Source organism: Muntiacus reevesi, chromosome 1 (genome assembly GCF_963930625.1).
Source record: "Muntiacus reevesi chromosome 1, mMunRee1.1, whole genome shotgun sequence".
Lineage (NCBI taxonomy): Eukaryota > Metazoa > Chordata > Mammalia > Artiodactyla > Cervidae > Muntiacus > Muntiacus reevesi.
Window position 1 is genome coordinate 198262545 of NC_089249.1, and position 26273 is coordinate 198288817.

Below are 26273 nucleotides of genomic sequence, written 5' to 3' on the forward strand. Positions count from 1 at the left end.
CCCAGAGCCCCAAGAACCGATCAAGTGTAACCACAGCCCCGAACTGTCCCGTGGGGCCCCCAAGACAGCCTCAAGTTCCTGTGCTGCTGTCGCAGAGAGAGCACACAGCTCTGCCAGGCGGAGGGGTCCCTACACAGGGCCAAGTACACCTGTGCAGAGCAGATGGCCCCTACCTGGGGTTGGTCACTAGGGGCCTCAGGGAGTGGGAGGCAGCTGGTCAGTTAACCCAGGAGCCTCCAGGGTGGCCAGGCCTCCACCTGGGTGACCCCGGGTTCCAATTCTAGCTGCAGAAGCAAAGGCCAGTCAGTTCAGTTCATCTCTCTTAAATGCTTCATTACCTACTGAGTGGCCCCGTGGCAGCCCATGAGATGTAAACAACGTTCTGCAGAGCACCCCGCCATGGGGATCACTCACTAATAAGGCTGCCCTCTCCTGCGCAGGGCTGCCCCTTGTAGATTTCCAGGACACCGTAGGACATAAGATCCCTGGGGGTTGTGGGTGTTAACAGGCTTTCCTGTGGCTCAGACGGTAAAGAATCTGCCTGCAATGCAGGAGACCCAGTTTTAGTCCTTGGGTTGGGAAGATCCCCTGGGGCAGGAAATGGCAACACACTCCAGTATTCTTGCCTGGAGAATTCCGTGGACAGAGGAACCTGGCAGGCCATAGCCCATGGGGTCACAAAGAATCAGATACGACCGAGCGACTAATACTTTCAACACTTTGAATGGGCTGGAAAGCAGTCTCTTACCATCACTGCTCCCAAAACATGAGTAAATAAGCAGCCTCCTCCATCTGACAGCGCAGTCCCGGAACTTGGCCCTGGTTCACAGATGAGGAAACTGAGGGAAGAGAGGGGCCTGACAAGGTGCCACCCAGCACTGAACAGGGGCAACGAAGGGGGCTCAGGCGTCCTGATGCCCAGCCCTGGATGTGCAGGCAGGCCCATGGGGGCACTGTTTTCCCCCAAAGCCTAATCTGGCTGTGTTTGTGGGTCACCTCTGTGAGAAGTGGGCAGACTGGCCCTCTGGCCACACCTGACCACGCTGAGTCATTTCGGCTTCATCTGTGGCCGCTCTGGGCTGCCGCAGCAGAGTCAAGTGCACACAGCCCTTCATGGCCACAGGTCCGCCAGCCACAGATTCAGCCAGCCACAGAGCATGCCAAAAGGCAAAACCTGACTTGTGCACTTACACTGTGTTTACAACTAGTTACATAGCGTTTGTGTTGTACCAGGTATAATAAGTAACTCAGGTGACTGAAAGCACACGGGAGGGTGTGTGTATGCCATCTTATATGAGGGACTTGAGTATCTGTGGCTTTTGGTATTGGGGGGGTGGTTGCCCTGGACCCAGTCCCCTGAGGATACAAAGGGACAAGTGTGGTGACACCCCAGACACAAAGAATGTCTCTTTTGCACGTAAAACCAAAAATATTACCTGGCCTTTTGTAGTAAACACTGTGGACCCCTGGCCTATATCACTGTTGACTCATTTGCCTTTTAAATTGACACCCTATTTACTTCAAGAAACTTAAAATCTCTTCACCACTGGATTGAAAAGCCAGTGTTGCTTTGCAAAAACAGAGGTAACCATAAAAATCAGAGAGAAGACCCCTCCCCCCACCATAAAATTGATCTTAATCAGATCCCAGAGCTGCTGTCACCTCCAAGGGAGAGGGACCAGTGTCGGGGGCTCCGGAGAGGGTCCCAGACCAGACTGTGGCCTGGCCTGAGCAGGCACCCAGGGTGCAGGTCACTTCCAGCCTACAGACTCTGTAACTGCCAGGAAGCACAGAAGACGGGGTGCTTCTGGCCCACCTTCTGGGTTTGGGGGAGGGTGGGTTTGGCCAGACATGGGCCCCGCTCAGATTTGAGCCTGCCTTGGCTCATGCTGGCCCTCAGAGCCACAGCCACTCTGTCTCCACAGGCTGCCCCCCGGATTATGTGCCTCCAGAAATCTTCCATTTCCACACGCGGTCAGACGTGCGGCTCTACGGCATGATCTACAAGCCCCACGCCGTGCAGCCGGGGAAGAAGCACCCCACTGTTCTCTTTGTGTATGGAGGCCCACAGGTGGGCACGCCCTTCCCCCGTACTCCCCCTCTCCACCCAGGGCTCGAGGGGCCCCTCCTAGTGCTGCTTCCCGTCCCCACTGGCCACACGGGATTCTTGGGGACCATCCGCTCGCTGCACAGCCTTCTCCCACCCTCCACCTGCTGATACTCTGTGTCCCTCTGGGAAGCCCCCCAAACCCTGTCTATGTGTCTGGGCCACCCACCCAGCAGTGACCCACTCTTACCCTTGGTCACCAGCTTGGAGCCCTGGGCCCAGCCCTCTGAGAAGGGGACAGGCCAGGCAGGCAGGTTGGCAAGCAGGTGCATCTAAGACAGTGGTTCTCAGCTGGGGTGGCTGTCCCCCAGGAGACACTTGGTGACATCTGGGGACATTTGTAGTCATCACAGCTGGGGTGGGGGTGCTCCTCGCATCTAGTGGGTAGAGGCTGGAGGTGCTGTCAACACCCTACAGCCAGCAGGACACCACCCAGAACTTGATGAGGCCCAAACATGAATTGTGCTGAAGTAGGGGACCAGCATAAGCCACATTACTTGAGGGATACACCGCCCGGCACCACCAGCCTGCCAGCCTCCCTTTCAGCTTTTGTGTCTATTTCTAGATATAACGGGGGTGGAAAGGAGGCAAACGTAGCTGAAGAGAAGAGGGGGTAATCCCAGGGAGGGCCCGGGGCAGCGGCCTCCTCTCAGGGCATCCACAGGCTTCATGATGGAGTGCAGGCCTCCTCTTTAGAGTCACATCTGCCTTGCCTTCCCCACAGGTGCAGCTGGTCAATAACTCCTTCAAAGGAATCAAGTACTTGCGGCTCAACACCCTGGCCTCCCTGGGCTATGCCGTGGTTGTGATTGACGGCAGGGGCTCCTGTCAGCGAGGGCTTCGATTCGAAGGGGCTCTGAAAAACCAGATGGTAATGTCTCTTCCCACTCCCTTCTTGTGTGGTGAAAGTGGGGGGACCTGGGGTTTGGGGGCGGCCCTGAGGCATTTTCCTCAAGGACAGGGTGTCAGTCCTAAGTGGCGGCCTATGGAACTAGAGAAATGTCCACTCCGATGCTCAGCTCTGAGCGGTGCCCCGTGGGGAGACAGATACACATATGCCCCACCTGGTGCCTAAGACCCAGATGCAGCCAGGCATGTCAGTATAGGCCCGATCAGCAGGAAGCCCCAAGGGCTAGGCCAGACAGGCACTGGTGGCTGTGGAAGTGGTGCTAGCGGTGGTGGCGAGGGTGGTGATGGTGGGGATAGATGGTGGTGGGGGTACCGATGGTGGTGGGGGTACTGATGGTGGTGGGGGTACTGATGGTGGTGATGAGGAGGAATTTGATGGTGATAGTGGTGGTGATGGTGGGGGTACTGATGGTGGTGGGGGTGATGCTGGTGATGAGGAATTTGATGGTGATAGTGGTGGTGATGAGGATGGAGGTGGTGGTGAGGATGGAGGTGGTCGTGCTGAAACACCAGCTGTTTGAGTCTTGGCACACACCAGGCCTCTGAATACAGGGCACCTCGCATTTCATTTCATCCTCACACCCACTGTAAAATCTTCATGGTAACCTCCTCATTTTGGGGATGGGGAAACTGAGGCCCAGAGAGGGGATGTGACTGTATCAGAGCCAGCCAGGAGATGGCAGGGCAGGGTTGGTGCCAGGTCTGGCTGACCACCACCCTGAGAGGTTTGCATGGGGCCTGGAGAGAGGGTGACTTCCAGAGAGGGCCTCCTGCGAAGGAAGGGAGACAGTGGGGCATGGGCCTGGGAGGAGGCCACTGAGGGGTACCTGGCCTCATCCCCCAGGGCCAGGTGGAAATCGAGGACCAGGTGGAAGGCTTGCAGTTTGTGGCCGAGAAGTACGGCTTCATTGACCTGAGTCGGGTGGCCATCCACGGCTGGTCCTACGGAGGCTTCCTCTCGCTCATGGGGCTGATCCACAAGCCCCAGGTGTTCAAGGTGGGTCCCGCACCGCCTTCTCCCCCATCTGCCAGCGCCCCCGTGCCCCTTGGAGCCCGCCCCCCCTGGGGGAGGCATCTCGGCAGGGGCCTTGCCACGTGGCTGTTTCTCCCCGCAGCAGCCCCACGGGGCCGAGCCCCCCTCCTCATTGCCCGCCACTGCTGACCCCAGGATGGCGTCCGGCTGCACAAAACCCCGCCAGCAGCTCTCTGTGGGAGGCTGAGCTCGGGACCCCGGCCCCGGACGGGCAGAGGTGGGGCATGGTGTGGAGAGCGTCGGGGGAGGGGCCCCCAGGCCGGCGGCGCTGCCAGGGCGATGAGGAGGAGGAGGCAGGAAGGCAGTGGGCCCAGGGAGGGGCCGAGTCCAGCCTGAGCGCTCGCCCAGCTCACCCACCCTCCCACGACAGTGCACGGTCCACGGGGGAGACACGTCAGAGGGCCCCTCCCCGCCAGCCCCCGTGTGCATGCCCGCTCCTCATGTCCTCCGGGGGAGGCCCCGGGACCACAGGCCAAACGCAGGCTCCCAGGACGTGACCTCTGTGTGTGTGTCTCTTTCTCCCGCCACCCCTTCACCCACGGTGGCCCCCAGGTGGCCATCGCAGGCGCCCCGGTCACAGTGTGGATGGCCTACGACACGGGCTACACAGAACGCTACATGGATGTCCCAGAGAACAACCAGCTTGGCTACGAGGCGGGTTCTGTGGCCCTGCACGTGGAGAAGCTGCCCAATGAGTAAGGCCCCTTCTGCCCGCCTGCCTGGTCACCAAGGCCGGCCCTCCACTGAAGCTGGGTTCTCCTGGGGCCGGGTGGGCATGGCTTCCACACCCCCTCTCTGTCTGCGCCGTTGCCCCCTCCCCTTCCTCTATCCTCCCTCCCTCACCGCTCCTCACAGAAAGCAGGCCCCCAGGTCCTCTTGGACCAAGGAGGGAGGGAAGCCCCCCAGCCCTGCCCCCAGAAACATGGAGAGGAAGATCTACAGTGACACTGCTTTGGCTGCCCTGGCGCCCCTCACCTCCTAAGCACGTGGCCTGCCGTGGGCCCCATGCGTCGGTTTTGAATCCTAACTGCTTCTGTCTTGCGGGTTCTGCCTCAGAACCCACATCCACAATGGTTGTAAAACCTACGTGTGTTGGCCCAGCTCTGATATGCCATGTGTGCTTTGGGCACAGGTTTCTGATTCTCCCATCAGAAAGAAAATGGCGGGGCCATTTCTCATGTGCCTCCTGTCTGGTGAACGTCCACCCTGGCCCCACCTTTAGTACCAAGGTTCTTGTCCCAGACTGACCCCGTCCTGGCTTCTCTCCCTGCGAGGCCATTCTCTTCAGTCTAGAGGGTGACCTGGACCCCAGGGGCTGCCATGGTGCAGCCAAGCTCAGAACCCACAGCTCTGCAGCCACTTCCATTCACTTTTGCGTTCATCTCACTTCATGGAATAATAAAAGACAGAAGCCTGGTGGTTGCCAGGGGCTGGGAGCAACTGCTCATGGGCATAGAGTTTGCTTCAGAGTGATGGAAATGTCCTGTAACTTAGGATCCAGGTGATGGCTACATGACATGATGAATGCACCAAGTGCCCCTGAATTGTTCTCTTTAAAATGAGTGAATTTTAAATCATGTGTCACCTCAGTAAGCTATTTTTATGTCAAAATTTCAAAAAAATCCTTCACCACCCATGCCACATGTCAAGTGCTTGGTAGCCACTGGTGGTGTTGGGTTTGGCAGGCCTAGCACATTCCAGAAGCTTCTGGGACCTCAGGGCATTCCAGGTACCACCAGCCACACACTCCCCTCCTGGCCAAGCATCTCCCAGACGTGCCAGTCACTCCAGATCATTGGGTTGCTCCACCATCTGCTGCCAAGTTGCTGCTGCTGCCTCCTCACTGCCATGGGGCAGGGTGGGAGAAGGGGGTTCAGCCTCAGACCCTCACCCCAACCTTGTCTTTCAGGCCCAACCGCCTGCTCATCCTGCACGGCTTCCTGGATGAGAACGTGCACTTTTTCCATACAAATTTCCTTGTCTCCCAGCTGATCCGCGCAGGAAAGCCTTACCAGCTTCAGGTGAGTGGCTCCTTCCAGGAGCTCCCAGCGTGGGCAGCAGCGTGTGTGGGGAGGGGGCAGTAGGGGGAACCCATGTCCCTGGCCCCATCCTCACATCTGACTGCCTGGCTCCTCACGGTAATTGGTAATTACCCTGACCCTCTGGGTCCCCGAGTCCATTCAGTAGATGTCTCGCGGTCCACTCCGCCCTCTGCTGGCCACCTCTGGGAACTGGGGGAGCACACGCTCTTACTGCAGGAGCACACGCGTTATTTTAAACCAAGAAGCTTGCTTTGAAGTTCAGAACCCCACCCAGAAAGTATGAGACATGGTGGTGGGGGGGTGGGTTACCTTGAACAGGGGTCAGAGAGGAATTCCCTGAGGAGGTGACATTTAAGGATGCTAATGAGTGGGGACTCAGCTAGGCCTAGGGGTCGGCTGTGGAGGACACTAGACACAGGAAATTAGTGAAAGGGAGCAGCTCAGGGACAAGAGACCAGCGTGGTTGCAGCCAGCAGAAGAGCTGAGGACCAGGGCCAGGTGACCAGGCCGGTGGGCCCTCTGGTGGTGGGCGGGGCTTAAGCAGTAAGGGCGGGGCCTCACGAGAGGGTGGGGCTTTTGTGGTAAAGGGCTGGGCTTTGGGAGTGGGTCTCAGGGGAGGGCTGTGTTTTTTCCTAAGGGTGAGGGAAAGAGGGTCATCTTTCAGGCAGCCATGTAGACAGGCCCATGGGGCCAGTGGGACATGCACCAGTCAGTTGTCCCGGCAGGAAAGGGGCCGGGAGTGGGGAGCGAGAGGCCTGGTGGACTCCAGGGGCGGAATGTGGTCGAGGGGTTGGTTGGCGGAGGCCTGATGCTGGAGGTAAGGAGGACAGATTTGATTACCTGCTGCTGCCACGCAGTCTTTCTGCTTCCTGGACGCCTTCACGTGCTCAGTCCTGTCAGGGGAGGACACGTTGCCATTCAACAGATGGAAACGCTGAGGGTCCCCGGGCAGGAGGGACAGGCCTCAGGGATCTGTGGCTGCGCATGCGCGGGCCTACAAGACAGGGGGCAGCGGGGCTCCCACAGGGTGAAGAGTTGTTGGGAGCAGCCCCACCCCAGCCTCACATGCGCCTCCAGCACAGGCCAGCGGCAGCTGCGCATCAGAGCTGAGGAGTCAGGCAGGGCCAGGGTGGATCCTCAAGTGTCCCTTCGTAGCCTGAAGGCCTGAGTCTCCTGGCTGGGGTAGCCCCTCTCTCCCTGAGTGACCACAGGTGACAGGTCCTTTAACCTTGGGCCTGGTTTCCTCATCTATGAAATGGGCTTGATAATCCCTGTCTCTGAGAAGTGTTGAGGGTCAAATGAGTGCTCTCAGGAAAAACATTTGGCACATGGGGGCCTGGAGACTTGTGCCTCTGCCTCCCAGGGGAAGTTGAAAGTGAGACAGGATGCTCCCTTGGAGGGTGGGAGAGGGGGGATGGAGCATACCCACTTTCCACTTCAGACACCCAGAAACACTTGGCCTGGAGGCTGACAGGCCAAACTTGTTCCCACGTCACATTGTTGCCACAGACCAGGCCCGTGACTGGGGGTTGGGAGCATAGTGGGGAACCAGATGAGCTTCTCCTTGCCCTCACAGCCCAGGAGGAGGAAGTGACCAGGCACCCAGGACCCAGGGTGGCGTAGAGGGGTGGGTGTCTGTCCCAGGGCATGCCACTGCCCTGGGCCCTGAAAGAGTGGGACCTATGAAGCTGTGGGAGCAGTAGGACCCAGGAATCCAGGTCTTGATCTCAGCCTGGCAACTCCTCTGAGCTGGGGACAGTATGATAAGACTTGTGACTCATCCAGGATGGATTACTCAAGGCAAGGGTGGAGGAGGGGAGATCTCTGAGCAGTTAGATGCATTCCTAGGGTGTGAAGCAGGTCTCACACCTGCCCCAGGAACCCTCACTCCATGGCCAGAGAGGCAAGATCCGCCTTGCTGTCACCATCCACCTGCTGCTACTCAGCCAGGTCTGGACTGGGTGATTCCTTGGGCATGGCCCCTGTCACCAGCACACTGCCACTTCTCTCAGGGGATGGCCCCACCCTTGGTTACTGAGAGGGCCCAGGAAGCACTTTGCAAAGCCTGGGGGGAGGCCCTCCTAGAGCGAGGCCTTCCTGTAGCCTCCATGTGTCCAATCCCCAGTGGGGCCTGTTGGTAAAATGCAGTGGCTCAAGTGCAGGGCAGCAAATGTCTCCATGATTTGAAGCCCCAGCCCCTCTGCGGGTATGAGTTCCTCACGCTCCCTGGGTTTGGGGGACAGAGGAGCAGCACAGCTTCTCAAGGCTTTCATGTGTGCTTACGTATCTGCATTAGCTGGCCCAGGCCACACAGACCCTACAAGGTCTGAGTTTTTCACTCAGCTCTCATGGGGGGAGGCTGTCACTTGCCCAGAATCACTTGCCCAGCAAGTTGTCTGTGGAGGGGGGATTCGAACCTGGATCCCTCAGTTCCAGAGCAACACCTCTTCCCAGGGTGGCAAGGGTGGGACCAAGGCCCTGAGGGGAGATGCTGGGAGCCAGACTCAGGGGGTGAGGTTTGGGGTGCAGGGTCCTCGGTGCCACCAGCCTGCCTTCTCTTTCCACCCAGATATACCCCAACGAGAGACACAGCATCCGCTGCCCCGAGTCCGGCGAGCACTATGAAGTCACACTGCTGCACTTTCTTCAGGAACACCTCTGAGCCCGGGGCCGCCTTGGGAGGGGCCTGCACAGTCAGAGCACAAGTGGCTCCGCAGCCGCCATCGCGCATGCTGGGGGCAGGAGGGACCGAGTGGCCTCGCAGGCCCCGCACCGCACCTCCTCCCACCAGCCCGCAGAACTGCCTGCCCCGGGAGCCACCACCTTCGCCCCCACACCTTTGATCGTTTTTGTTCACGCTCCTGGGTTTTTTGCCTGCTGCTTCTGGGTTGCCAGGATGGAGCACTGAGGCCAACGTCCACAAAGCACTTCCTTAAGCCATCCCTCCACTCCCCATTGTCTGGGAGCCTCAACTCCACTGGGCATTGGAGGCCTGAAGAGACTCAGAGAAGCCTGGCCTTTGCACCACTCACCCCAGGGGCAGGGTCGGGTGGGGGGTGGCCAGGCCTTGGCTCGCCCAGCCACTGGTGCAGAAGTATGCAGTTGCCTGTCCTCCCCACCTGCGCCCACTTCTTGTGATTTTTTTTTTTCTTTGGTGGGGTGTGGGGCGCGTTTTATTATTTAAAAGACAGAAAGCTAGGGGTGCCTAAATCTAGAATCTGGGTCTGCCGCTGGCTGCTGGGTTCACCCCATCCAGCACTCAGAACGGGAGCCGTGCACCCAACAGGCGCAAGTAGTGCGCAGGGGAGCAGGCAGCCCTTCGGCCCGGCTCTCCCTCGGCTTTTAGGCAGGCTCTGAAATGTGACCGGCTGGGGCTCTGCTAGCCAGCAACTGCTGCCCCCTCTCCAGCCCGGCCATCTGGTCCCACGTTTCTGCCTGGCCCGCACTAACCGGGCTTCCAGGGTTGGGAGTGGAACCGTCCCCGCCTCAGGGTTATCCTTACTCTTCCTTTCCCTCCCGCCAAGAGTTCTGCCAGGGGCGGGTTAAAAAAAAAAAAAAGAAAACCCAACAACAAAAAAAATCCCACCAGAGAGACAAACCACCTCTACATATTATGGAAAGAAAATATTTTTGTCAATTCTTATTCTTTTATAATTATGCGTGTAAGAAGTAGACACATTAAACAATTCCAGATGGAAGCGCTGCCACCTGCCTGAGGTTCCTTCCAAGCTAAACTCCCCAGGGCTGGTGATGGGGGTTCCGTGGGTGGGCAGGGAAGTCCCAGGAGGCGACTGAGCCAAGGGCAGGGCAGTCTTGGCAGTGGTGGGAGAGGGGTTGCTTGCTCAGCCTTGCTGCCCTGGCACAAAATAGCAGGGGGCCCCATGCCACAGCTAGAAGATGCCCAAAGGACAGTCTCAGAGGTCCTGAGGCAGCTCGTGGGTGCCACTGAGGGACCCAGCCCAGGCTGTCATGGGCAGCCTGGCCCTGACTTCCTTTTGCATCTTTTCTTGTCCAAAGGCTTGATTTGGTGGTTGGAGCATCAGGACACACCGACAAGTGGGGGCAGGGGGCAGACTCTTCGTCTGTCCCAACAGCTGAGAGAGGAGGCTGGAGACCCTGCCCGTGCCGAGTGCACTCGTGGTACTTGAGTGTCTAATGGTACAAAGACCTCAGCCCCAGGGCCACCACCCGCTCCATCCTTTGCGAAGGTCCACTTTTATTTTCAATGGCTTAAAGAATAAACCAGGGACTCCCCTGGGTGGTCCAGTGGTTAAGAAACCATGCATCCACTGCAGGGGGCACAAGTTTGATCCTTGGATGGGGAAGTTCCACATGCTGCAGTGTGGCCAAAAATAAACCAGTACAAAAGGGTACAGAGAGGAAAACGATGCCCTCCCCAGTCTCTCGTCAGAAAAATTATTTTCGGCTGTGCTGGGTCTTTGTTTATGTGCTCAGGGTGTCTCTGGTTGTGGCAAGCAATGGCTACTCTCTAGTTGCAGTGGCTTCTCTTGTGGAGCATGGGCTCTAGAACATGCAGGCTTATGTAGTTGCAGCACCTGGGCTCAGCAGTTTGGCTCACAGGCTTAGCTGTCCCATGTTACGTGGAATCTTCCCAGACCAGGGATTGAACCTGTGTCACCCTCATTGGCAGGAAAATTCTTAACCACTGGACCATAGGGAAGTCCCCCAGTCTCTCTTTTTAATACCTGCCTTCTGTTTTGCTCTAGGAATGCCATAATTTATTTTGCCAGGCACTTATCAAGGGATAGGATTATTCTGGGCTTTTTGTATAAATCAGGGGTCAACAGACTGTCAAGGACCAGAGAGTAAATATTTCGGTTTGTAGGCCAGGCAGTCTCCGTTCCAGTTGCTCAGCTCTGGCCCTTGCAACTCAAAAGTAGCCAAGGGTATGTGTAAATGAGTGGATGTGGCTGTGTGCCAATAAAACTTTATTTACAAAGCCACACAGCTGGCCAAATTTGGCCCACAGGTTGTCATTGACCAACCTCTACTACCAAAGATCCTGCAACAAACAGCCTTATACATGTTTTGGGCATGTCTGAATTTATAGGGTAATTTCCTAGAATTATTGAAAGGCATATTCATTTTTAATTTTGAAGAATATTGCAACATTGCCTTCTAAGGAGAATGCCTCCATGTACACACCTCTTGGTGAAGTGCGCCCCTTGCTCCATTCCTTCAGTGTTGCTCTTGTTCAGTCACTAGGTCATGTCTGACTCTTTGTGATCCCATGGACTGCAGTACGCCAGGCTTCCCTGTCCTTCACTATCTCCTGGTGTTTGCCCAAGTTCATGTCCATTGAGTCAATGATGCCATCCTCTATCATCCCTTTCTCCTTTTGCCTTCAATGTTTCCCACCATCAGAGTCTTTTCCAGTGAGTTGGCTGGAAAAGGTGGTCAAAGTACTGGGACTTTAGCCTCAATATCAGTCATTCCAGTGAATATCAGGGTTGCTTTCCTTTAGGATTGACTGGTTCGATCTCCTTGCAGTCCAAGGGACTCTCAAGAGTCTTCAGTACCACCTGTTATTTTTGAAAAGCTTAGGGAGTGAAACACAGCAGCTCACTGTAATCTGAACTCATATTTCTTTTATGTGTGTATGAATATTTTCATGCTTTAAGGCACTTGTTTACTGCTAATCATTTGCCAACCTTTTTAAATTTTTTTTTTTGGCTTGCAGGATCTTAGTTCCCCAGTCAGGGATGGAATCCAAGCCCTTGGTAGTGACAGCTCAGAGTCCTAACCACTGGACCACCAGGGAATTCCTTGCCCATCTTTCTTTTGATATGTTGGCCTCATTCATTTGTAGACACTCTCCATATATGAAGGAAATAAGCACACTGTCATACATGTTGCAAACTGAACAATGTTGCTGATTTCAAAATGTTTGATGGGTAGGAAGCTCAGCCAATGAATGTTAAGAATCATCTCAGGAATAAGAATATATCTTGCCCATAATCCACTGTGAAAGTGGAGAGGCAACTAATCACAAGTCACAGAATGACAGAAGTTGATGAGAAAGGAGTCACTAGGGTTGCCCAGGAGGCTTGGCAGTTGGCAACCCACAACCATCTCAAGCAGAAACTTTTTTTTGGGGGGGGGGGGGTGCTGCCTTGTGGCATGCTGGATCCTAGTTCCCTGACCAAGGATCAAACAAGTGCCCCCTGCAGTGTAAGCATTCGAATTCTATGCACTGGACCACCAGGGAAGTTCCTGTTTCTTTTAAATTAACCATAGACACATAAGAATTTGCAAAAAACAGTGCAGAGTCTCATGTACTAAGCTTACATCTTACCTAACCCTAATACACTGTCATGCCAAGAACATGATGTGAATACAGCACAATGAACTAAACTCTAGACCTTATTCAGATTTTATCAGCTTTCACAGGCACTCATATATGTGTGTAGTTCTATTTCACTCTGTCACCTGTACAGATTCCTAGAACCACCACCACAGTCAAAATACAGAGCTGTTGGGAAATCCCCTGGTGGTCAGTCTGTTGGTTAAGACTGAGCTTCCACTTCAAGGGACCCAGGTTTGATCCCTGGGCCAGGGAACGAGGATCCCACATGCCTCATATCCAGAAAAAAAATTAAAAAAAAAAAAAAAATATATATATATATACACACACACACAGAGCTGTTAATTTACCACAAAGGAGTTCCTTCATGCACCCTCTATGATGTCCACACTCACCCTGTTTATGGTGTCCTGACCATGGAGACAGAAGCCATGGCAGTTGTGTTACCAAATCTTTTTTGACTGCTAGATTTCATGTCATGACTAAAAAGCAGAATCTTGGGAATGATGGTTTTTTTCTTTAAATCCCTTTAGTTTTTTGTTTGTTTCTATTTTGGGTTTTGCTTTATAGGCAAAAAGGAAAAACAGAAACAAGAGCCTGGGGTTCAGTCTGAGAAGACAACACACATACACACACCTACCCCTCTTGAGTAGGAAACTCAAAACTACTCACAACCAAATACCTTGTTACCTACAGCGTTTGGCCACTAATTGAATCCTTCATATGGACATGCTGAAGGTCAAACACAGGAGGTAGGGAAATAGAGACATCAAAAGAACTGCGCTGTGTGAAACACCAAATAGTCTGCTGTCCTCCGATTTATGGAGCCAATTCCTAACAGGTCCACGGCAGCCAGCTGCAAAGAGGGAAGCATTTCTTAACATGAGCAGGTACCCCCACTCAGAACAGGCTGTAAGAAATAAATGTGTTGTTTAAGCCAGCCAGTCTGCAAGATATTGTTGTAATAACCCAGACTAAGGCAAGGATCCAATCCTGGATCCCAGTTGCCTTTCGACGTCTTGGTCTCCTCATTCTGTGATGGTTCCTCAGCCTTTGTCTTTCATGACATTTTTAAAGAGAACTAACTGCCAGCTACCTAGGTCGAATGTCCCTCAACTTGGGTCCCTCTGGTATCTGCTCTGATCAGATTGAGGCCGTGCATTTTGCACAGAAATTCCACGGAGATGCCACTCAGAATGTCCTTCTCTGTATCCCATGGTGGCTCCATGAAGTCACTGTCTTTTGTAACGACGTTGACTTTGCTCAGTGGGCTAAAGATGGTGTAGCCCCTCTAAAATTACTTTTCTCTTTGTAGCTATCATATATCTCGGGGGGAAATACTTTGAGATAATGCAAAAATCCTCTTCCCCACCAGTTTTTAGCATGGATCCACGAATCTCGGAGTAACAATCAAAGAGTTGTTTGCTCAATGGTGATCTTCCATTTCCCTCATTCTGCCTACATGCATTAACCTGAATTTCAGTGGTGCTCCTTTATATCCTTCATTCGTTGTACACGTACTAACTAGAAGAGTTGAAGGGTCAGTCACTTACCTAGTGAGGGACGAATGGACCCCAAACCAAGAAACCTGTTTCAATTCCATCAACCCCAGAACGTTCCTGGGACTTCCAAGCCCCGCCCCCAAGATGGCAGCCCGGGTAGGAGGGGCGGGGCCCTCCAGATCACGTGGTCGCGCCGACGACGACGTGGCCTCCGCCAGACTCCCTACGTGTCCCTCACCGCGCTCCGTCCGCCGTCCCTGCCCCCGTGAACCTGATCCCAAGATGGCAGCGCCCAGCGGAAGAAGGAATGGCAGCGGCGGCGCGAACTTGTGGGTCTCGTTGCTCCTGGCGGCCGTGGCGCTGAGGCCGGTGGAGGCGGTGTCCGAGCCCACGACGGTGGCGTTTGACGTGCGGCCTGGCGGCGTGGTGCATTCTTTCTCCCAGAACGTGGGCCCTGGGGTACGTGCCTCAGACACCCCGGGGGCTTGAGGGATGGTGCTAGGTGGGGCATGGCCTGGGGAGGGGGTGCTGACCGGTGGGGGCGGGACCAGGAGGGGCGCCCCGGTAGGGGCAGGGCCTGAGGTTAGGGGGCGGGACTTGGTAGGGAAGCTGGAATGAATGAAGAGGAGGCGAGGCTCCTGGGGGCTGGCTTCTTTGAGGGGGCTGGGTCACTAACCTCAGTCCCTAACTCATCTCACTTGCCCATCGTGCCCAAGCAGCCCCATCCCTCAGACCCAAGTGTTGTTCTTCAGTCGCTCAGTTGTGTCCGAGTCTGCGACCCCATGGACTGCAACATGCCAAGTTTCCCTTTCCTATACGATCTCCCGCAGTTTGCGCAAACTCTTGTCCATTGAGTCAGTGATACTATCCAACCATCTCGTCGTCCGTCGTCCCCTTCTCCTCCTGCATTCTGTCTTTCCCAGCATCAGGGTCTTTTCTAATGAGTCGGCTCTTCACATCAGGTGGCCAAAGTACTGGAGCTTCAGCTTCAGTATCAGTCATTCGTCCTTCCAATGAGTATTCAGGGTTGATTTCCTTCAGGATTGTCTGGTTTAGACTCAAGTGAGCCCCTCCTTATTGGAGGGCATGATGCATCCAGAGGTGGGGAGAGGAGAGCTGGAAGTCCTGGGGCATATGCCTCCAGGCCCCACAGAAGGTTATTCTGCCTCAGCTCTAACCAGGAAGGAAGTAGACAGATGTTGCTCTTTTCTTCCATTGCACAAGGTCCCCCATCTTTTTCATTGAAATCTGAGGCCAGACCCTCCTTATCTAGAGGCAGCAGGCCTAGGTCTAGTCTAGCCGATCCTCAGCTTGTTGGAGAAATTGCTTCCTCTCCCAGTCCTGCTTTCCAGTCTAACAACAGTATCAATAGTCATTATTTGTTTATTACTTCCTTACAACCCGATATTGTGCCAGACTCTTTATGTGAGGCCCATTTTCCAGGTGAAGAAACAGAAAGCTTTGCACTTGCCCAAGGCCCACAGTGGAGCAGAGATGGACCCCAGGTGTCCCTACTTCCGGATTTTATGTTCATAAATGGGTGGGTGGTGGAGGGGATGTGATCTCCCCCTTCTGGAAGCCACATGGGTTGTTTGTCCAGAGCCAGAAGCTCCCCAAGTGGGGAGGCTGGTGGGGAAGTTCCAGGTCTCCAAGGATATTGGCCTCCAGGGAGATCAGCCAGAAGGCTCTGACTCTGCCTCCTTCCTCTGAGTGTAGATACTCAAAAGCAGGATCTTCTTGATTCTGGATCTCAGAGGGACATTCTGAGACCCTGAACCTCCAATGCTATTTACTGCTGAGTTATCTGCTACTGAGACGTTTTCCCTTCAATTCTCTAGGACAAATATTCCTGTGTGTTCACCTATGCATCTCAAGGAGGGACCAATGAGGTGAGTTGTTCAAAACTCCATGTAGTTTAGTACAACAGCATCCATTGTCATACAGACCTGCTCTCTAGAGGACACTGGACTATTCTTGCCTAAGCAGTAAAAGATAGTGCTCAAGTCCAATGGTGATGGCAGATTCTACTCATAATTCCATAGAGTGAACAGACATATGGACAGAAAGAGGGATGTGAGACCTGAATCTGCCATTCTCATGAGCCTCTGTGAGCAGTATCATGTTTGTCTTCTGTGTTGAGTAACACGGACTGAACAGCTTAAAACAGTGCCCAATTATTATCGCATCATTCTTTTTTTTTTTTCCAGTTATTTATTTTGGCTACCCTGGGTCTTTGTTGGGGCCTATGGGCTTCTCTAATTGTGGTGCATGGACTCTGGAGCACGAGGGCTCAGTAGTTGTGGCATGAGGACTTAGTTACAGTGTGTGAGATCTTAGTTCCCCAACCTGGGATGGAACCCAGGCTCCCTGCATTGGGAGCACAGTCTTATCCACTGGACCACAGAGGAAGTATCTATCCCACAGTTCTGAAGGTCAGAAGTCCCTGTCGGCTCAGCTGGATGCTTCACAAAGCCAAGATCCAGGTGTCAGCCCGGCTGGGCTCTCACCTGCAGGCTCTGGGGAGAGCCCTCGTCCAGACTGATCTAAGTTGTTGGCAGAATTCCTTTCGGTGTGCGACTGAGGTCCCCAGTTCCTTGCTGGTTGGTAAGACGGAGTGAGAGAGATTGGAAGCATAAGACAGGCGTAGTGCACCAGAGCACCACAGCTGACTTTGAGGAGGTAGGATGTATGGCCTCTAGAAGCACAGAGCAGCCCCTGGCTGGTGGCAGGGAGATCGGGACTTCAGCCCTCCAATCACAAGGAACTGAACCCCACCACAACCAGGTGAGTTAGAAGAGGACCCCAATCTCCAGATTTTTAGGTGGGAATGCAGTCTGGCTTCCACTTTTATTTCACTTTTTTTATTGACCATGCCATGCAGCATGTGGGATCTCAGTTCCCCAACCAGGGATCAAACCCGCATCCCCTGCATTGCAAGGCAGAGTCTTAACCACTGGACCATCAGGGAAGCCCCTGGCTGACACTGATTTAGCTTGTGAGACTGAACAAAGGACCCAGCCCTGCCACACCCAGACTTCTGACCTACAGAGCTGTAAGCTAATGAATGGGCGTGCTTTTAAGCTACTAAATTTGTGGTAATTCTTCACATAATGTAGTGAGTTGAATGAGGTCCTCCAAAATAGATGTGTTCACATCCTACTTCCTAGAACCTGTGAATTTAGACAATGTCTAAGTGTTCTTCAGTGTCTGCTGGAGGACAAAATTACCCCCAGGCGAAAGCCACTGGGCAAGGATGATATGAAGTTGGGGCTTCCCTGGTGGTCCAGTGACTAAGACTCTGCGCTCTGAATGCAGGAGACCCAGGTTCAATCTCTTGTCAGGGAACTAGATCCCACAAGCCCCAACTATGACCCAGCGCAGCCAAATAAATAAATAGATAATTAAAATAAAAGAGTGACATGAAATCCACTTTCCTTATTTTGGATACATCCGATTTGTAAATAAAAGTAAATGACTCCTAGCAACAGTATTGTAATGAAATGTAGTGAACATCTGGTGACACCCTTCCCAATGGAACCAAGGGTTGTTGCAGCCCTTCCTCCTGCCACCAGGACCACAGGCATCCTGGGATTGTTCACCGCTCCCTCGGACACCTCCAGGCCTCACTGCTTCTCCAAGCAGTCCAGTCCACTGTGGGGTGGTGACAGGTGGTAGAACATTCTACCCCGGTCCATACCTCTTGGTAGAGCCATGCCCCATCTCGGGCTCCTGATTAGTCCCAAAGCACCTTCTCCTCATCAGCGCATTCCCTGCCTCTTTGGTTGTGAAAGTGAAACTGTTAGTCACTCAGTCATGTCCGATTCTTTGCTACCCCATGGACTGTAACCCGCTAGGCTCCTCTGTCCGTGGAATTCTCCAGGCAAGAATACTGGCATGGGTTGCCATTTCCTTCTCCAGGGCATCTTCCCGACCCAGGGAACGAAACCACATTTCCTGCATTGCAGGTGGATTCTTTACCATCCGAGCTACCAGGGAAGCCCATGGTTGTGTCCATGGTCAGTTCATCAGATAATAAAAACATGATATCCCCACCCACCTTGCAGTTTACCAGGCACCCCGAGCGGTGCTAAGCCAGGCACATATCATGTTTCATCTTCAGAACCCTGGGAGGCTGTCATTACCCCCACTTCGCACACAAGGACATGGCAGCCCCTGAGGCTGAGGACCCAGGTCCCCTCAACTGGAATGTGACTGAAGTCCCCAAGGTGCAGCCCTTTGACCACTACCCTGAGGCAGGACACAGCCTGCATCACCAACAGCGCCTCCCTGACAGGATCCTGCGGGTGGACAGTTCACGGGAGAGCCAGGCTCACTCCTGGGACAGCGGCTAGGTCACAAATTCTGAGCCAGCGACAGGCTCAGTTCTTCCATTTCGGATGAGGGAATTCTTCCCAAGGGAAACACCTCAGAGCAGACGTGTCCAGCACGACCTGTTCCAGCAGCACCAGCCAGAACTATGATCATCAGAGACCATGGGCCACCAGCGGAGCACGGGAACACGGCAGTGTGACCCGCCGGCTCTCTGGCTGCTGGCCCACTGCCCCGTTGGCAGGAAACAGCCCACTGGATCCTCTGTATCCGCCTGTTAGAAATGAGAACTTAAGTCCACACAAAGCTCGCACGTGACTGTTCAGAGCAGCATGATTCGTCATAGCCAACAAGTGGAAGCCACCCAAGTGTCCCTCAGCAGGTGATGAATGAACACAGCGTGGTCCTTCACACACAGGAGCATCACTGCAATGGAAAGGGGTGAGGCCCAGATGCTCGCTACCGTGTGGACAGATCCTGAGAACACGACGCTCAGTGAGAGAAGCAGGCACAGAAGGGCACACAAGGTGTGATCCACTGATGGGAAACGTCCGGAACAGGCCGATCCACAGACACAGTGGTTTCCTGGTTGTCAGGGCCTGGGGGAGAGAGTGGGGTTGACTGCTCATGGGTTCAGGACTTCTTTGGGGGATGATGAGAATTAGGTAGGGGTTTCCTTTGTGGCTCAAACAGCAAAGAATCTGCCTGCAATGCAGGAGACCTGGGTTTGATCCCTGGGCAGGGAAGATCCCTGGGAAAAGGGAGTGGCTATACAGGTGATGGTTGCACAGCTCTGAAAGTACTAGGAAACACTGAAGTGTGCAATTAAAAAGAGCATATTGTGTATTATATAAACTGTTTCTCAATAAAGCTGTTAAAGGTAAGTGAACTGTTGATACACATGCAGCCACTCAGATTAACCAGACATGTGTTAGGCGGAGTGAGACTGACCAACTCAGGAGATCGCGGCTGTGATTCCACTCAGGCGGCATTGTGCAAAGGCACAACTATGAGGAGAGAGCAGATCAGTGATTACTGGGAATTTGCAGGAAGGGACTGACTCCACAGGGATGGTGAATAGACAACTGCAGAGACAACTGATCTGTGTCGCAGTAGGGTAACTCAGAACAGACACAGGGACTTCCCTGGTGATCCTGGTTAAGATTTCGCCTTCCAATACAGGGGGTGAGTGTTCAATCCCTGGTTGGGGAACTAGGATCCCACATGCCTCCTGACCAAAAAACCAAAACATAAAACAAAAGCAATATTGTAACAAATGGTTAAAAATGGTCTACATAAAAAAATCTTTAAAAAATACACAAATGGTGGACAGGGTCCTTGGCTAAGAAGTGACTCTGCCTTGGCCCCGCCGGTGTAATAAACTGCACTCCACTAAAAAAAAAAAAAAAAAAAATACACAAAGGGGTCCATTTCACCATCTGTTACTTATCAATATAGCTTAATGAAAAACAACAGCAGTGACCATTTACGTGTATCACTTACACCCGGTCACTTAGATCGTGATCTCCGCAGCCTCCTGGAGAAGGTCACAGAGTCTCCGTCTGAACAGACTGCCCCAAAACACACCCTCATGTGCGTATCTGATGCCAAAATCTGAGCCTCACCAAGGGCGCCTACCGCCCACCCTAGCCTGCAGCCTCAAGACCACAGTCAAGTTCGTTTAACAGACCACTCAGAGGGAGGTTGGCCGTATTGCTAAGAAACTCTTGGTTTTAATTTAGTTTGCTTTCATAGTCTTAAAAAAAGTTTAAAGATTTACTTGTCATGGAGCTTTTAAGAGCTATGGAAGACCATCCCAGATATATTTCACAGCATAAAACTGTGAGCCCTTGAAACTGTGAGCAGGAGTTTTTTTTTCTGTTTTTTTGTTCAATTTTATTTTTTGGCCACACCGTGCAGCATGAGGGTTCTTAGTTTGCCGACCAGAGATCAAATCCACACCCTCTGCAGTAGAAGTGCAGAGTCTTAACCACTGGACCCCCAGGGAAGTCCCAGTAGTTTTTAAATAGAAAATAAATATATGGGTCCACTTGCCTTGCCTGCCCCACCTAAGTAATTGGCTCAGGCCTTCATGCTGCAGGCAGGAAGCTTATAAGTGACCATTTACTCCCATCATAATTAACATAAAAACGGCCTTGTTTTTATTAGTGGAAAAGCTCTAGTGTTAAAACAAATTATCAGTGATCGGAGTCCATCTTTACTCTTTCGGAAAGACAAGACACTCTCATTTTACTAAGCTCAGAAACACCTCAGGCCACCAGACCTTGCATTTGGCCAACTTTTTGGAGGCCCTGAAAATGAGAATAAACTGGTAGTGGTATGTTTTGGAACCGTCATAAAGTATTATTATTAATTTTAAAAATGTTTTGGCCACACCGAGTGGTATGTGGGATCCTAGTTCCCTGACCAGGGATGGAACCTGTGCCCCTGCAGTGGAAGCACAAAGACCTAAGTACTGGTCCACCAGGCAAGTCCCTAAAGTATTATTTTCTTAATTAAATTTTTTAAAAAAGCTAATACATGTCATTCAGAAAGGGAAAAGAAGAAAAAAAACATGAAAAGCTCTCTGGCACCTTCCATCTGCCCAGCCCCCACCCACATCCTGCGTGTTGCCATGGTTATCACAGTCTTGCATCTTCTCTAAGAACTGCTCTGCACTTACACAAGCAAGCATGAGCATAGTCTTTCCTTCTTTTATTTTTGTTTTTATTTTTCCCAATGGACTTTATTTTTTACAGCAAAATTGAGCGGGAGGCCCAGGGATTTCCCGTATGCCCGTTCCCCTCACCCATCACCCCTGATCAGAGTGCAGCCACTTGGATTTGTGAGGGCCAGTGACCCTGCACTGACACATCAGCGCCCCAAGTCCATCGGGGTTCATTCCCAGTGCGCTCCGGGCTGTGTGCGTGATGGTGAGGCTGCGTGTCCTGGGTTGACCTGCTGTCCTCTCTCCCCAGAAGTGGCAGATGAGTCTGGGGACCAGCGAAGACCACCAGCACTTTACCTGCACCATCTGGAGGTAAGCCAGGGTCCTGGGGGTGGGAGCTCCCCCTCCTCAGATGAGGCACCTTTGCTCTAGGCAGCCCACAGAGTCCTGAGACCTTCTGGGGTGGGGAGAGCTCCCTGGGGGGGCTCTCCAGGAGATCACGTTGACACTGAGGCCAAGAGGGGGTTGGGGGGCGGGGGGGGCAGGAGCGTTCAGGCAGTGGCCGCAGTCCCGGGAAAGGGGCCGGGCTCCGCAGACGCCGCCCCCTTCTTCATCACCCTCAGTTACATTCATCATTCAAGGGCTTAACCTCCCACCCTGGGGCTGACACCATGCCCACCCTTCTCGTAACCCCACGGCCTGGAGCCCAGCTTGAGGAGCCTGAGAAGGAGGCGCTCAGCCCCCTGATGGGGAGGAGGGTCTACAGTGTCATTGGATCCTGGCCCTTCTCCTCTGGGCCCCATGGCCTGGAATGGATCGCCTGAGCAGAACTGATTTTTTTTTTTTTTTATTTAGCTATGTTGGGTCTTAGTTTCTGCATGTAGGATCTTTGTTACGGTGCGGGGGCTTCTCTTGTGGCACACAGGCTCAGTTGCTCCATGGAATGTGGGATTGAACCGGCATCCCCTGCATTGGCGGGTGGATTCTTAATCACTGGACTTCCAGAGAGGTCCCACAGAACCGATTTCTCAAGCATCGACACGTGTCCGACACAGCAGAATTCCCAGCTACGCTCTCACCCTCAGGGACCGGCGTCAATGCAGGGGACAGATCAAGAAATGGGATACGATAGAGAACAGGGAGGGTGACACTTAATCTAAGAAAATGTGTGCTGGCCTCAGTGCACAGTCCCCGTCTCCTGCAAGGTACCTTACAGCAGTAGCACCCCACTGCAGGGTACCGAGCAGTGTGAGGGTGGGAGCCCCACGTCCTCAATGTGCCACCGCCAGCCCTGTTGAGAGCCTGTCTGTGCCCCTTCCTGGCCTCAGAGGAAAGCATCCAGAGGAGGGGAGCTGGGGTGGGGCCCCCTCATTACAGGTTAGTCATCCAAGCTGCATCCCCCTGCCTGTAGACCATCATCTCACATGGGCTTGGGAGTGCCAGCCCTCCAGGTGGCACAGACTTGGGCCACACAGGCCCAGAGCAGGGTCCTCATCCTGCCGCCTCTTAGCTGACCCACCCAGCAGCACCCCCTTAGGGGCACACTCAGCTGTAGGCACCCTCCTCTGCCACCTAGGTAACCGCTGTACTTCTCACCCTCTGGGGATGTTGCCCTGCCCCGCCCCCACTGCAAACCTGGGATGTTGTCCAAGGGATGAGAAGTGTTCAGCAAATGGACGCAAGTGTTCCTGTCCTCAAACAGCTCCCGTGCAGAAAGGGAAGAGGCTTGTCCATCATGGAGCTGGAAGAATGTTCTGGCAAAGAGCAGATCATGTTGAGGGCACCCAGTCTGTCCTTCCCAAAAATGGAATCCCCAAGTAGATTCTTAGGGAATGGAGGACACGTAGCCCCAGGTTGATCTGTCTCCCGACCTTTCTTCGCAGGCCCCAGGGCAAGTCCTACCTGTACTTCACACAGTTCAGGGCAGAGGTGCGGGGCGCCGAGATCGAGTACGGCATGGCCTACGTGAGTGTTGCCCAGACTGGGGGCTTCCTGGCTGGCCCACCATGGACTGTGCCTTGAAGACCCCCAGGTTGGGGGTGGGGAGGCGGCAATAATGAGGAGATGGATACCAAGCCCTTAGAGGGAGGCCTGGGGGTTGCAGGTTGCAGTACCCAGAGGGGATCCCAGTTGGCCCCTAGAGACCGATCTTCCTCCAGTAAGGCTTTACCAGCCTCCCACTTATGTCCCCTGCTGGCCAAGCTGGCAGGAAGCCAGGAGGCAGGGGGGCTCAGCCCTGGGGATGGGGCGGAAGTGGGCCCAGGGGGCAGACTCACTGGTATTGGGAGGGCCCCACATCCTTTGGCGCCAGTGACCTGTGGTTCACAGCTCTGCCAGCACCTTCCGCCATGCTCCTGACCCCCACAACCCCCTTCAGAGCCCGGCCACTCTGCAGAGCCCATGCCTGCTTCTGCATCTGAGTCAGGAACAGTGTGAAAACTACTTTATCAGCCCAAGAAGCAGAACCAACAAGAGACAGACATGAGAGATTCACTGTAGAAACTAGCTTCCACTGTGGGGGCCTGGCTGTTGGTGGGGTTTCGTCCAGGGAAGCCTCAGCTCTTCCCCTAGGCATCCCCAGGTCATCAAGGACCATCTCTTTGACTTAAAGTCAGCTCAGGATGAACCTCTGTCATAGCAGTGGCCCCCCCAGCAGCCCCCACCAGGGTCTGATTGCCTAATGCTACCATGGCTCCTCCCAGTTGACACATCAGACTGACCATCAGTCTGTTAATTCATCACTCTCTTGGGTCTCTTCTTACTTCGCATGCATTCATGCTCCATCGCTCAGTCATGTCCAAATCTTTTGGAACCCCATGGACTGTAGCCTGCCAGGCCCCTCTGTCCATGAGGAGTCTCCAAGCAAGAATACTGGAGTGAGTTGCCATGCCCTCCTCCAGGGGATCTTCCCGACTCAGGGAATTGAACCCACATCTCTTACCTCTCCTGCATTGGCAGGTGGAGTCTTTCCCCTGCGTCACCTGGGAATCTCCACTTCTTAAAGAACAGGAGCCTGGCAGGCTATAGTCTATGGGGTTGCAAGAGTCAGACACGACTTAGCAACCAAACTACAACCACAAAATTGTGTCTAAAGTAATCTATTCTTACTGTAAAACTCTTACTGTAAAACTCTTACTGTAAAACTCCATTACTCTAACTGATCTGAGAAAGACACAGTTCTGATTTGTAAAAATTATATTCAAAAGACTGCCACGCTTGTATGCCATTTCCATACATCAGTTAAAGGGAAAAACTGAATTAGATGCCTCCCTCCTCGAATTTGCAGCAAGGCATGAGGTTTGAAGCCAGTTGACGATCTCGTAAGTGGATTAACCCGCTACTTCCACTGGATTCTCTTTTCTGTGCTTAAAAAAGCATCTCGAGTCTGTCATCTCTGTTGCTCCAGGAAGCAAACTGAGCCATGTTCTTTCCTGATTAGAAAAGTTTCCATTTGTTCCCTTTCAGTCGAAAGCTGCTTTTGAGAAAGAGAGCGATGTTCCCCTGAAAAATGAGGAGTTTGAGGTGACCAAAACAGCAGGTAGGTGGAGGAGTTTGTGGGGCTGTAACCCAGGTTCTCCAGCAGGGAAGGTGAGAGAGGGGACAAGACCCCCATGAGGGGTCGATCCAGGGGCCACTGGTGAGAGGAGGCTCCTATACTTCCTGTAAAAAGGGCCATCTGGTAAATATTTTCAGCTTTAGGGGCAGACACCCCCTCTGAAATAACTCGGCCTGCCCCCGCAGGGCCAAGGCAGGCATGAACCACACATCAGTGCATGTGGTGGCTGCATGCTAATGAGACCTTGTTCTGTGAACACTGACATGTGAATGTCATACTACATTCCCGTATCACAGGATGCAGTTTTCCCTTTGATTTCTGTTTATAAACGTAGAAGCCACTTTTTGTTTACAGGTGGCAGGCACACTTGGCCTGTCCCTTGCAGAGAACAGAGGGTGTGAAAGTCTGCTCAGCTCTACAGTGAGGTGTGGGGGAGGGGGCGTCCTGGGCCCTGTGACAGGTTCAGGCATCGAAGTTGGGACCTCGTGTATGCCACGTGACGGGAGAGGCAGGGGGTCACATCCTGAGGCTCTGAGACCCCTGTGGCCTCTGACCCCTGTTCAGCTACCGCCATGCAGGCCAAATGCAGAGCAGAAAGAGTAGGTGCTAGAGTTGGGGCTCGGAGGGGTGAGAGCAATGGGGGATGAGTGAGTGAGACAGTGGATGTGGAGTTGAGCTGAGTCAGGGAGCCTGAGAGTCCTGAGGGACAGGGGAGAAGTGAGATGAGGAACCCATGTGGCCATGGGTGTCACCAGACACCACAGTGGAAAGTGGGAGGGGAGGGAAGGTGGTAGTGTAATTGGGGGTTTTAGGAGGGCCTGGAAGGAGGCCTGCCCTGCCCTGAGGTCCTCCAGGGCACAGGGCCTGTTCCGAGTGTAGATCAAGGACAGAGGGGCCTAGGATGCTGGCAGACCCTGAGCCCCAGGGAGTGCAAATGGGGAGGATAGACAGGGAGCGGGAGACAGGCTGGGGCTGCAGAGCAGCGCACGGCCAGACAAGTTTGTCAGGGTAAACCTCCGACCCTCAGCTATTCTCAACGTGGCAGAAGTGATCACAACTCTTCCCACCTCAGCCTCTCCCGTGGCCTCTCGTTGCCCTCCAGACAGGCCCTCAACTTCGCCACCTTTCCCCTGTCCATCACCCATAAGCCTCTCAGGGCCAGGAGCCTTTCCTTATGGAGTCCACTTGGAGGCCCCTCCCCTGCCCTGCCCCCATCGTTGCCCCCACCCCACCCCCCAACTCAGGACCCAGAGGTCTTGCAGAGGCGAGCACCAACCCAGGGTCTCTTCCTTTGCAGTGTCCCACAGGCCTGGGGCCTTCAAGGCTGAGCTGTCCAAGCTGGTGATCGTGGCCAAGGCAGCACGCAGTGAACTGTGACCTGAAGCCCCTCTGAGGGCGGCTCCTCTCCATGCAAGGTGCTGGACCCCAAGAGGGCCCAGTGCTTGTTTTCTAGGTGGGATTGGGGGGCTCTTGGTTTTCTGTCCCAGCTGACGTTGCCCCATTTGGAGGACAGCTAAGGCCCCAGGGTAGAGTCTGGAGGGCTATGACTCACCTGGCTCCCACCTTCCCTCACCCCGAAGATTGTGGGTCTGAGACCCACAGTTCTTCTCATCAGAAGAGGCATCAGGACACATAGTGGGGGGCCGGGGGGGGCGTCTCCCAGGATCATGGCTTTTCTGAAGCCAGAGCATCCCCTCCTCCCCGCTGGGATCAGGCCAGGCTCCAGGATGTTCTGCGGGGGAGCCCCCCGCCGCCTGTGATCCCACACCAGCCGCCTTCTCACTCCCCAGGGGACCAACTTT

At 53.8% G+C, this 26273-nt stretch overlaps 2 protein-coding genes and 1 long non-coding RNA gene across 6 annotated transcripts in view; 2 read left to right on the plus strand and 1 right to left on the minus strand.

The window, feature by feature from the left end:
- DPP9 (dipeptidyl peptidase 9) overlaps nucleotides 1-9789 on the plus strand; it is a 38287-nt gene extending 28498 nt beyond the window's left edge. For 2 of the 3 annotated variants that reach the window (XM_065917991.1, XM_065917992.1), the window contains exons 17-22: nucleotides 1926-2071; nucleotides 2832-2978; nucleotides 3861-4013; nucleotides 4602-4744; nucleotides 5959-6070; nucleotides 8661-9789. In XM_065917991.1, the coding sequence (XP_065774063.1) occupies nucleotides 1926-2071; nucleotides 2832-2978; nucleotides 3861-4013; nucleotides 4602-4744; nucleotides 5959-6070; nucleotides 8661-8753 (794 nt within the window). In that variant the 3' untranslated portion in view covers nucleotides 8754-9789. Of the gene's footprint in view, nucleotides 1-1925; nucleotides 2072-2831; nucleotides 2979-3860; nucleotides 4014-4131; nucleotides 4267-4601; nucleotides 4745-5958; nucleotides 6071-8660 lie in introns of those variants that run through there. The other variant, XM_065917993.1, reaches the window with a different exon arrangement.
- Nucleotides 5531-14063, minus strand: LOC136155843 (uncharacterized). Of its 2 annotated transcripts, XR_010660871.1 has the most exons (5): nucleotides 13970-14063; nucleotides 13111-13272; nucleotides 11258-11634; nucleotides 6932-6984; nucleotides 5531-6280 (listed from the first exon to the last, which is right to left on the minus strand). It is a non-coding gene; the product is annotated as an uncharacterized lncRNA (long non-coding RNA). The 2 variants fall into 2 exon arrangements; XR_010660870.1 differs by lacking the exons at nucleotides 5531-6280; nucleotides 6932-6984 and having other exon boundaries at nucleotides 9892-11634.
- Nucleotides 14064-14135: 72 nt separating this feature from the next.
- MYDGF (myeloid derived growth factor) lies at nucleotides 14136-26041 on the plus strand. Its single transcript, XM_065917998.1, has 6 exons — nucleotides 14136-14377; nucleotides 15757-15807; nucleotides 21226-21287; nucleotides 22799-22880; nucleotides 24381-24453; nucleotides 25769-26041. The coding sequence occupies exons 1-6, from the start codon at nucleotides 14201-14203 to the stop codon at nucleotides 25846-25848; spliced, it is 525 nt and encodes a 174-aa protein (XP_065774070.1). The 5' UTR covers nucleotides 14136-14200; the 3' UTR covers nucleotides 25849-26041.
- Nucleotides 26042-26273: the final 232 nt, after the last annotated feature.